This window comes from Coregonus lavaretus, assembly GCF_964263955.1.
Source record: "Coregonus lavaretus genome assembly, contig: HAP1_SCAFFOLD_328, whole genome shotgun sequence".
Taxonomy (NCBI): Eukaryota; Metazoa; Chordata; class Actinopteri; order Salmoniformes; family Salmonidae; genus Coregonus; species Coregonus lavaretus.
This window is the reverse complement of record NW_028165903.1, coordinates 97,501-110,638: the sequence shown is the minus strand read 5'-3', so window position 1 is coordinate 110,638 and position 13,138 is coordinate 97,501. Positions and strand designations below refer to the sequence as shown.

The 13,138-nt window shown below is 44.4% G+C and overlaps 1 protein-coding gene across 1 annotated transcript in view; it reads left to right on the top strand.

The window, feature by feature from the left end:
• The first annotated feature begins 1,430 nt into the window (after positions 1–1,430).
• corin (corin, serine peptidase) overlaps positions 1,431–13,138 on the top strand; it is a 42,047-nt gene continuing 30,339 nt past the window's right edge. The window contains exons 1-3 of the mRNA XM_084190502.1: positions 1,431–1,502; positions 5,434–5,544; positions 6,297–6,419. Of these exons, the coding sequence (XP_084046628.1) occupies positions 1,448–1,502; positions 5,434–5,544; positions 6,297–6,419 (289 nt within the window). The 5' untranslated portion in view covers positions 1,431–1,447. The remainder of the gene's footprint in view (positions 1,503–5,433; positions 5,545–6,296; positions 6,420–13,138) is intronic.

The window sequence follows — 13,138 nt, the reverse complement described above, 5'->3', positions numbered from 1 at the left end:
AGAGGAACTGTTGTGGCTGTTGAAGACATTTGATAGACAGAGAGATAAACTGTTGTGGCTGTTGAAGACATTTGATAGACAGAGAGAGAAACTGTGTTGTGGCTGTTGAAGACATTTGATAGACAGAGAGAGAAACTGTGTTGTGGCTGTTGAAGACATTTGATAGACAGAGAGAGGAACTGTTGTGGCTGTTGAAGACATTTGATAGACAGAGAGATAAACTGTTGTGGCTGTTGAAGACATTTGATAGACAGAGAGAGAAACTGTGTTGTGGCTGTTGAAGACATTTGATAGACAGAGAGAGAAACTGTGTTGTGGCTGTTGAAGACATTTGATAGACAGAGAGAGGAACTGTTGTGGCTGTTGAAGACATTTGATAGACAGAGAGAGGAACTGTTGTGGCTGTTGAAGACATTTGATAGACAGAGAGAGGAACTGTTGTGGCTGTTGAAGACATTTGATAGACAGAGAGAGGAACTGTTGTGGCTGTTGAAGACATTTGATAGACAGAGAGATAAACTGTTGTGGCTGTTGAAGACATTTGATAGACAGAGAGAGAAACTGTTGTGGCTGTTGAAGACATTTGATAGACAGAGAGAGAAACTGTGTTGTGGCTGTTGAAGACATTTGATAGACAGAGAGAGGAACTGTTGTGGCTGTTGAAGACATTTGATAGACAGAGAGAGGAACTGTTGTGGCTGTTGAAGACATTTGATAGACAGAGAGAGAAACTGTTGTGGCTGTTGAAGACATTTGATAGACAGAGAGAGGAACTGTTGTGGCTGTTGAAGACATTTGATAGACAGAGAGAGGAACTGTTGTGGCTGTTGAAGACATTTGATAGACAGAGAGAGGAACTGTTGTGGCTGTTGAAGACATTTGATAGACAGAGAGAGGAACTGTTGTGGCTGTTGAAGACATTTGATAGACAGAGAGAGAAACTGTTGTGGCTGTTGAAGACATTTGATAGACAGAGAGAGGAACTGTTGTGGCTGTTGAAGACATTTGATAGACAGAGAGAGAAACTGTTGTGGCTGTTGAAGACATTTGATAGACAGAGAGAGGAACTGTTGTGGCTGTTGAAGACATTTGATAGACAGAGAGAGGAACTGTTGTGGCTGTTGAAGACATTTGATAGACAGAGAGAGGAACTGTTGTGGCTGTTGAAGACATTTGATAGACAGAGAGAGAAACTGTGTTGTGGCTGTTGAAGACATTTGATAGACAGAGAGAGGAACTGTTGTGGCTGTTGAAGACTTGTCTGTCTATTGACTGACTCATGCTTCACAGAAAGAGAAAGGGAGAGAAACAGCTGGAGGTTGAATGAATGAATCACTCGTCAATTCAATCTAATTTGGTTTCCTTTCTCCCCCCCCCCCCCCCCCCCCCCCCAGTGTGTGAAGAAGAGGAGTTTAGGTGTGGGACGGGGCGCTGTGTGTCTCTCTCTATGGTGTGTGATGGATTCGATGACTGTGGAGATCTCAGCGACGAGCACAGCTGTGGTGAGAACACACACACACACACAGAATACACACACACTGAGGGACATGGATGCACGTATACTCACACACACACTACACACACACTATACAGTCTATTTGATACCAACAGAGACCAAAATAGTCCAGTAGAGTCCAGTAGATTAGAGACAATTAGAGTAGAGATCAGTAGAGTAGAGATCATTAGAGTAGAGATCATTAGAGTAGAGATCATTAGAGTAGAGATCATTAGAGTAGAGATCATTAGAGTAGAGATCAGTAGAGTAGAGATCATTAGAGTAGAGATCATTAGAGTAGAGGGCAGTAGAGTAGAGGCCAGTAGAGTAGAGGCCAGTAGAGTAGAGGCCAGTAGAGTAGAGGCCAGTAGAGTAGAGGCCAGTAGTCCTGTAAAGACTAGTAGAGCCCAGTAGAGTCCTGTAGAGCCCAGTAGAGTCCTGTAGAGCCCAGTAGAGTTCTGTAGAGACTAGTAGAGTCATGTAGAGACTAGTAGAGTCATGTAGAGACTAGTAGAGTTCTGTAGAGACTAGTATAGTTCTGTAGAGACTAGTATAGTTCTGTAGAGACTAGTATAGTTCTGTAGAGACTAGTAGAGTCCTGTAGAGCCCAGTAGAGTCATGTAGAGACCTTTAGAAACGTTTAGAGACCAGTAGAGTACTTCAGAGACCAGTGGAGTGCCAGTACAGTAGAGGACAATGCAGTGCCAGTGGTGTAGAGCCCAGTAGAGTCTTGTACAGAATTGTAGAGACTAACAGAGTCCTGTACAGACTAGCAGAGACTAGTAGTGTCCTATAGAGACTATTAGAGTCCAGTAGTCCTGTAGAGACTAGTATAGCCCAATAGAGTCATGTACAGGCCAGTATTTGTATTTGTATTTATTAGGAATCCCAATTAGCTGCTGCCAAGTTAGCAGCTGCTCTTCCTGGGGTCCAAACATATTAAAACACTTACATTACATACAAAACAGTACATCATATAACATTATTACACCACTACCTATCTACAATACAAAATGTTTAATACCACCATACAACAATATCACAATGTGTGCGTATGCACGTGTCCCGTAGAGACTAGTAGAGTTATGTAGAGTCATGTAGAGACTAGTAGAGTCCTGTAGAGACTAGTAGAGTTCTGTAGAGTCATGTAGAGACTAGTAGAGTCCTGTAGAGACTAGTAGAGTTCTGTAGAGAATAGTAGAGTCCTGTAGAGACTAGTAGAGTTCTGTAGAGTCATGTAGAGACCTGTAGAGACTAGTAGAGTCCTGTAGAGACCTGTAGAGACTAGTATAGTTCTGTAGAGACTAGTAGAGTCCTGTAGAGTCATGTAGAGACCTGTAGAGACTAGTAGAGTTCTGTAGAGTCCTGTAGAGACTAGTAGAGTCTTGTAGAGACTAGTAGAGTCCTGTAGAGACTAGTAGAGTCATGTAGAGACTAGTAGAGTCCAGTAGAGACTAGTAGAGTCCTTTAGAGCCCAGTAGAGTCCTGTAGAGACTAGTAGAGTCCTGTAGAGACTAGTAGAGTCATGTAGAGACCTGTAGAGTCCAGTAGAGTCCTGTAGAGACTAGTAGAGTCCTGTAGAGACTAGTAGAGTCCTGTAGAGACTAGTAGAGTCCTGTAGAGACTAGTAGAGACTAGTAGAGTTCTGTAGAGTCCTGTTGAGACTAGTAGAGTCCAGTAGAGACTAGTAGAGTCCAGTAGAGACTAGTAGAGTCCTTTAGAGCCCAGTAGAGTCCTGTAGAGACTAGTAGAATCCTGTAGAGAGTAGTAGAATTCTGTAGAGTCATGTAGAGACTAGTAGAGTCCTGTAGAGACTAGTAGAGTCCTGTAGAGACTAGTAGAGTCCTGTAGAGAATAGTAGAGTCCTGTAGAGACTAGTAGAGACTAGTAGAGTTCTGTAGAGTCCTGTAGAGACTAGTAGAGTCCAGTAGAGACTAGTAGAGTCCAGTAGAGACTAGTAGAGTCCTTTAGAGCCCAGTAGAGTCCTGTAGAGACTAGTATAGTTCTATAGAGTCATGTAGAGACCTGTAGAGACTAGTAGAGTCATGTAGAGACTATTAGAGTCCTGTAGAGACTAGTAGAGTCCTGTAGAGACTAGTAGAGTCATTTAGAGCCCAGTAGAGTCATGTAGAGACTAGTAAAGTCCTGTAGAGACTAGTAGAATCCAGTAGAGTCCTGTAGAGACTAGTAAAGTCCTGTAAAGACTAGTAGAGCCCAGTAGAGTCCTGTAGAGACTAGTAGAGTCCTGTAGAGACTAGTAGATCTCAGTAGAGACCAGTAGAGAACTTTAGAGACCAGTAGAGTCCAGTAGAGTCCTGTAGAGACTAGTAGAGTCCTGTAGAGACTAGTAGAGTTCTGTAGAGTCAAGTAGAGTTCTGTAGAGACTAGTAGAGTCCAGTAGAGTCCTGTAGAGGCTAGTAGAGACTAGTAGAGTCCTGTAGAGACTAGTAGAGTCCTGTAGAGACTAGTAGAGTCTAGTAGAGTCCTGTAGAGACTAGTAGAGTCCTGTAGAGACTAGTAGAGTTCTGTAGAGTCATGTAGAGTTCTGTAGAGACTAGTAGAGTCCAGTAGAGTCCTGTAGAGGCTAGTAGAGTCCTGTAGAGGCTAGTAGAGTCCTGTAGAGACTAGTAGAGTCCTGTAGAGACTAGTGGAGTCCTTTAGAGCCCAGTAGAGTCATGTAGAGACTAGTAGAGTTCTGTAGAGTCATGTGGAGACCTGTAGAGACTAGTAGAGCCCAGTAGAGTCCTGTAGAGACTAGTAGAGTCCTGTAGAGCCCAGTAGAGTCCTGTAGAGACTATAGAGTCCTGTAGATCTCAGTAGAGTCCTGTAGAGACCTTTAGAAAACGTTATAGACTATTAGAGACCAGTAGAGAACTTTAGAGACCAGTAGAGTCCAGTAGAGACTGGTAGCATTCTGTAAAGAATAGTAGAGCCCAGTAGAGTCCTATAGAGACTAGTAGAGCCCAGTAAAGACTAGTAGAGCCCAGTAGAGTCCTATAGAGCCCAGTAGAGTCCTGTAGAGTCCTGTAGAGACTAGTAGAGCCCAGTAAAGACTAGTAGAGCCCAGTAGAGTCCTGTAGAGACTAGTAGAGCCCAGTAAAGACTAGTAGAGCCCAGTAGAGTCCTGTAGAGACTAGTAGAGCCCAGTAAAGACTAGTAGAGCCCAGTAGAGTCCTGTAGAGACTAGTAGAGCCCAGTAAAGACTAGTAGAGCCCAGTAGAGTCCTATAGAGCCCAGTAGAGTCCTGTAGAGACTAGTAGAGCCCAGTAGAGTCCTGTAGAGACTAGTAGAGCCCAGTAAAGACTAGTAGAGCCCAGTAGAGTCCTATAGAGCCCAGTAGAGTCCTGTAGAGACTAGTAGAGCCCAGTAGAGTCCTGTAGAGACTAGTAGAGCCCAGTAAAGACTAGTAGAGCCCAGTAGAGTCCTGTAGAGACTAGTAGAGCCCAGTAAAGACTAGTAGAGCCCAGTAGAGTCCTATAGAGCCCAGTAGAGTCCTGTAGAGACTAGTAGAGCCCAGTAGAGTCCTGTAGAGACTAGTAGAGCCCAGTAAAGACTAGTAGAGCCCAGTAGAGTCCTATAGAGCCCAGTAGAGTCCTGTAGAGACTAGTAGAGCCCAGTAGAGTCCTGTAGAGACTAGTAGAGCCCAGTAAAGACTAGTAGAGCCCAGTAGAGTCCTATAGAGCCCAGTAGAGTCCTGTAGAGACTAGTAGAGCCCAGTAGAGTCCTATAGAGCCCAGTAGAGTCCTGTAGAGACTAGTAGATCCCAGTAGAGTCCTGTAGTGTCCTGTAGAGAATAGCAGAGTTCTGTAGAGTCCTGTTTAGAACTTTAGACACCAGTAGAGACCTTCAGAGACCAGTAGAGACCAGTTGAGTCCTGTGGAGACCAGAAAGACAAGCAGAGACCTGTAAAGTCTCATAGTCTATTCTCTGTGTGTCAGTTTGTGACCCAGTTAGAGAGCACCGCTGTGGGGATGGGAGATGTGTTACCAGGGACTGGCTGTGTGATGGAGATCATGACTGCCTGGACAAGAGCGACGAACTAAACTGCTGTAAGTCAACATTATCATCATTATCACAACTTCATTATCAATTCACTCCTTTAATGACATTATCCTTATTATTATCATTACTCACATCTACGTTATCACAAGTATATATTATCATTTGTTGGAGTGTAGGAATGGTCAGTGTGTTCCCTCTCTCTCCTCTCTCTGGTTCATCTCCTCTCTCCGTAGCCTGTAAGTCCCAGGGTCTGTTGGAGTGTAGGAATGGTCAGTGTGTTCCCTCTCTCTCTCCTCTCTCCGTAGCCTGTAAGTCCCAGGGTCTGTTGGAGTGTAGGAATGGTCAGTGTGTTCCCTCTCTCTCTCCTCTCTCCGTAGCCTGTAAGTCCCAGGGTCTGTTGGAGTGTAGGAATGGTCAGTGTGTTCCCTCTCTCTCCTCTCTCCGTAGCCTGTAAGTCCCAGGGTCTGTTGGAGTGTAGGAATGGTCAGTGTGTTCCCTCTCTCTCTCCTCTCTCCGTAGCCTGTAAGTCCCAGGGTCTGTTGGAGTGTAGGAATGGTCAGTGTGTTCCCTCTCTCTCCTCTCTCCGTAGCCTGTAAGTCCCAGGGTCTGTTGGAGTGTAGGAATGGTCAGTGTGTTCCCTCTCTCTCCTCTCTCCGTAGCCTGTAAGTCCCAGGGTCTGTTGGAGTGTAGGAATGGTCAGTGTGTTCCCTCTCTCTCCTCTCTCCGTAGCCTGTAAGTCCCAGGGTCTGTTGGAGTGTAGGAATGGTCAGTGTGTTCCCTCTCTCTCCTCTCTCCGTAGCCTGTAAGTCCCAGGGTCTGTTGGAGTGTAGGAATGGTCAGTGTGTTCCCAGTGCCTTCAGATGTGACGGAGAGGACGACTGTAAGGATGGCAGTGATGAGGAGAACTGTACACAACAACAGAGTAAGAACACACCCACACACACACACTGATAACACACACACACACACACACACACACACACACACTGATAACACACACACACACACACACACACACTGATAACACACACACACACACACTGATAACACACACACACACTGATAACACACACACACACACACACTGATAACACACACACACACTGATAACACACACACACACACACACACTGATAACACACACCCACACACACACACTGATAACACACACACACTGATAACACACACACACACACACTGATAACACACACACACACACTGATAACACACACACACACACACTGATAACACACACACAACAGAGTAAGAACACACACACTGATAACACACACACCCACACACACACACACACACACTGATAACACACACACACACACACTGATAACACACACACACACACACACTAATAACACACACACCCACACACACTGATAACACACACACCCACACACACTGATAACACACACACACAGAGACGGATAACACACACACACACACTGATAACACACACACACACACACTGATAACACACACACACTGATAACACACACACACACACACACTGATAACACACACACCGATAACACACACACCCACACACACTGATAACACACACACACAGAGACTGATAACACACACACACACACTGATAACACACACACACACACACACACACTGATAACACACACACACACACACTGATAACACACAGAGACTGATAACACACACACACACACTGATAACACACACACACACACACTGATAACACACACACACACACACACACTGATAACACACACACACACACTGATAACACACACACACAGAGACTGATAACACACACACACACACACACACTGATAACACACACACCGATAACACACACACCCACACACACTGATAACACACACACACAGAGACTGATAACACACACACACACACTGATAACACACACACACACACACACACACACTGATAACACACACACACACACACTGATAACACACAGAGACTGATAACACACACACACACACTGATAACACACACACACACACACTGATAACACACACACACACACACACTGATAACACACACACACACACTGATAACACACACACACAGAGACTGATAACACACACACACACACACACACTGATAACACACACACCGATAACACACACACCCACACACACTGATAACACACACACACAGAGACTGATAACACCCACACAGACTGATAAAATACGAACAGACTGATAACACCCACGCAGACTGATAACACCCACCCAGACTGATAACACCCACCCAGACTGATAACACCCACCCAGACTGATAACACCCACCCAGACTGATAACACCCACCCAGACTGATAACACCCACCCAGACTGATAACACCCACACAGACTGATAACACCCACACAGACTGATAACACCCACGCAGACTGATAACACCCACCCAGACTGATAACACCCACCCAGACTGATAACACCCACCCAGACTGATAACACCCACCCAGACTGATAACACCCACCCAGACTGATAACACCCACCCAGACTGATAACACCCACCCACTAAACCCACCCAGACTGATAACACCCACCCATACTGATAACACCCACCCAGACTGATAACACCCACCCACTAAACCCACCCAGACTGATAACACCCACCCACTAAACCCACCCAGACTGATAACACCCACCCATACTGATAACACCCACCCAGACTGATAACACCCACCCACTAAACCCACCCAGACTGATAACACCCACGCAGACTGATAAAATACGAACAGACTGATAACACCCACCCAGACTGATAACACCCACCCAGACTGATAACACCCACACAGACTGATAACACCCACACAGACTGATAACACCCACACAGACTGATAACACCCACACAGACTGATAACACCCACACAGACTGATAACACCCACCCAGACTGATAACACCCACGCAGACTGATAACACCCACCCAGACTGATAACACCCACACAGACTGATAACACCCACGCAGACTGATAACACCCACCCAGACTGATAACACCCACACAGACTGATAACACCCACCCAGACTGATAACACCCACGCAGACTGATAACACCCACCCAGACTGATAACACCCACGCAGACTGATAACACCCACCCAGACTGATAACACCCACCCAGACTGATAACACCCACGCAGACTGATAACACCCACCCAGACTGATAACACCCACCCAGACTGATAACACCCACCCAGACTGATAACACCCACCCAGACTGATAACACCCACCCAGACTGATAACACCCACCCAGACTGATAACACCCATGCAGACTGATAACACCCACCCAGACTGATAACACCCACCCACTAAACCCACCCAGACTGATAACACCCACCCATACTGATAACACCCACCCAGACTGATAACACCCACCCACTAAACCCACCCAGACTGATAACACCCACCCACTAAACCCACCCAGACTGATAACACCCACCCATACTGATAACACCCACCCAGACTGATAACACCCACCCACTAAACCCACCCAGACTGATAACACCCACCCAGACTGATAACACCCACCCAGACTGATAACACCCACCCAGACTGATAACACCCACACAGACTGATAACACCCACCCAGACTGATAACACCCACCCAGACTGATAACACCCACCCAGACTGATAACACCCACCCAGACTGATAACACCCACCCAGACTGATAACACCCACCCAGACTGATAACACCCACCCAGACTGATAACACCCACGCAGACTGATAACACCCACCCAGACTGATAACACCCACCCAGACTGATAACACCCACGCAGACTGATAACACCCACGCAGACTGATAACACCCACCCAGACTGATAACACCCACCCAGACTGATAACACCCACCCAGACTGATAACACCCACCCAGACTGATAACACCCACCCAGACTGATAACACCCACCCAGACTGATAACACCCACCCAGACTGATAACACCCACCCAGACTGATAACACCCACGCAGACTGATAACACCCACCCAGACTGATAACACCCACCCAGACTGATAACACCCACCCAGACTGATAACACCCACCCAGACTGATAACACCCACCCAGACTGATAACACCCACCCAGACTGATAACACCCACCCAGACTGATAACACCCACGCAGACTGATAACACCCACCCAGACTGATAACACCCACCCAGACTGATAACACCCACCCAGACTGATAACACCCACCCAGACTGATAACACCCACCCAGACTGATAACACCCACCCAGACTGATAACACCCACCCACTAAACCCACCCAGACTGATAACACCCACCCATACTGATAACACCCACCCAGACTGATAACACCCACCCACTAAACCCACCCAGACTGATAACACCCACCCACTAAACCCACCCAGACTGATAACACCCACCCATACTGATAACACCCACCCAGACTGATAACACCCACCCACTAAACCCACCCAGACGGATAACACCCACCCAGACTGATAACACCCACCCAGACTGATAACACCCACCCACCCACTAACTAACCCAATGGTAAATCTAAGTTCTGGCTATAGTATTGCTATAGGTCAAATTACGTGCATGTGACAAAACGCTAAATTGTAGCTGGTCCCATTAGATAACATGGTACACGTTAGCCCTATGCTAACCTCTACAGGTGAGACTGATTATATCCCGCCACAAAGTCCATCAGCCATTTAAAATCGTTGAAGTAGTTGAATGTGTTCCAAGACTTGTTCAAGGATGGAAGCGTCCTTAACATACAGTACCTCAGTCCAACGTCGTGTTCTGATCATCAAAGCAGATATCGCCTGTATTTGACTGACTGGTCAAAGTGCCCTCGTCAACGTAATTGTTGCAGATTGTGGCAGGGGTTGATTTACATGTATTGTGTTAGTGTGCAGTGCTTGACTTGGACTGAAATAGGTTCTGGTACTCATTTTGGGTGCCGGTACTGCTTATATTTAGGTGCAAGGAGCTCCACAATACGTTTGAGCTAATATTCTATAAGAGGTGAAGAAACTCAAGCATTTGAGGTGCCGGTACTCAGTTCTGGTGAGCTCCTGGCCCAAGTCAAGCACTGCTATTGTGTTGTGCTGGTCCCCCTACCTCTGCGGAAGCATAGTTCCCGCTCAGCCCAGTCAAAACTGTTCGCTGCTCTGGCACCCCAATGGTGGAACAAGCTCCCTCACAACGCCAGGACAGAGGAGTCACTCACCACCTTCCGGAGACACTTGAAACCCCACCTCTTTAAGGAACACCTGGGATAGGATAAAGTAATCCTTCTACCCCCCCTTACCCCACCCCAAAGAAAGAAAGAAAGAAAGAAAGAAAAAAAAAGAAAAGAAAAATTGTAAAGTGGTTATCCCACATGCACCAATTTGTAAGTCGCTCTGGATAAGAGCATCTGCTAAATGACGTAAATGTAATGTAAATGTTGAAAATGAAGGTTATGAATGAATTTAATAAGGAGCTACCACTTTCTTCAGCCTTGCACACAAACACACTGATATTGCGTAATAATCATATTGCATATATTACATGGACGTGTAGCTATGCATTATTATAGAGCATCAAGGACCGGCAGTGAACAGTTTTATCCTCACAAAAAAAAAGCTTGCTGCGAGGGAGGCTGTAACCCACGGTTACAGTACATTATCTATAGCAGTGTGTGCCACCAAGAAGCTTCTGATAACAATAGCCTACATGAATGCTATTTGACAAATCCAGAAGGTTCTTCTGTTTAAAAAAAAAAATGATGAACGATAAAGTTGTGTAAGGACCTCATTTATATTTTCCCCATAAAAGCACATGGATGTGTGTGAAACTGATCAACAAAAATTGTGTGATTCTGTCATGCAAATGCTAAAACGTGAAAATGTTGTCTAAGTTTTAGTAGTAGCAAGTAGCTTAGTCAACGACGCATCAGTGCAATATTGGCACACAACATTGTGGTACAGACCAAGGGAACAAGGAAACCCTGAATTTGTAGGTTTAAAATATCCCTCTGGTGGCCAGGGTTGACCTATTTTAAGGAATGCCATTGGTTGGTGGATATAAAGTCTAAGATCTTTCATAGGCTGATGAAGAACTTGTATCAGGATATGATCAGTATCACCTGTAGAGGTTGGCATAGGGTTAACATGTGCCATGTTATCTAATGGGACCAGCTACAATTGAGCATTCTGTCACATGCAAGTATATTGACGATTTTCATTGGCGGATACGCATTTTGTCCGTGAGAACCCATTTAACTTTAAATGCTTGCTCAATGGCTTGTTAGGCAATCAGTGTTTGCTCAATAGCTTGTTAGGCAGTCAGTGTTTTCTCAATAGCCTGTTTGGCAGTAAACATTGTTGTAATTGGCTTCAACAAGCCTATGCATCATACTTCTACCTCAAATATCAAATACTAGGCTCCTGTAAATTGGACTGAATAATAATATGATATAGCCTAGGACTACAGTTAAAACTGCATTATAGGACTGAATAATAATAATATGATATAGTCTAGGACTACTGTTGATACTGCATTATAGGACTGAATAATAATAATATGATATTATAAAAAAATCATAATAATAATAAAACATTATAATAAAAAACTGTATAAAAAAAATATTTTTTTTTAAACAGTAGAAGGACAAAAACAAAAATTTGGGAAAAATAATTAAAAAATACAACAAATATATATATAAAACAAATGAAAATTAAAAATATACTCAAAAAAATTAATTAATTAAGAATTAAAAAATTTGAAAAAAATAAAAAAATAAATTGTAAAGTGGTTGTCCCACTGGCTATCATAAGGTGAATGCACCAATTTGTAAGTCGATCTGGATAAGAGCGTCTGCTACATGACGTAAATGTAAATGTATATATCCTAATCTGACTTTGGTGCAAGTCATGTTGTTCTTCACATTACATTCTCTGGTAAACACACACTATATAAAATAAAATCAAAGTTTATTTGTCACATTCACAGGATACAGAAGGTGTAAACGGTACAGTGAAATGGTTACTTACATAGTGGAGTCTTTTATTTAGACATGTAGCTAGCTAAACAATAAACCATAATCCCAACTCACACTATCATGCAACATGCATGAATCTGCAGGTAGCTAAAGCTAATCAACTAGGTTTAATGTTAGCTAGCTAGCTAACACTTTAACTTGAAATGAAAACGACTTTCTGACAAAATTAGAAACGTGTAATATCTGAAAATGTAGCCATCTAGACTATCTTACCCATATACATGGATGAGCGCTTCTCCCTCTATGTCGTGGATGCCATTGTTGCCCTTAGTTTGAAGATGTAATCCGGAGACAGGTGTTTTACACAACAGCCTTCTGTGTGTTCTAACTGAGCATCTCATGTTATAGACAGAAGCGAGCTACATGGCAGACCAATCCGAACTCATCTCTCAGCATGTCCAGCCCATCCATTATCTCAGCCAGTTATGGCTAGCGGGAAGGTTCCTGTCTTTTTCCATGGCTAAACCAACTAGGCTCGTAATTTAACAATTGTATTTGTATTTACAGATGGCATACAAGTTTGTTATTAATGCACATGAAAGTTCAGGAAAAAAACGGACTGGAGTGTTTTGTATACATTATTTGTCTTCAGGAAGGCAGTGAGTTGC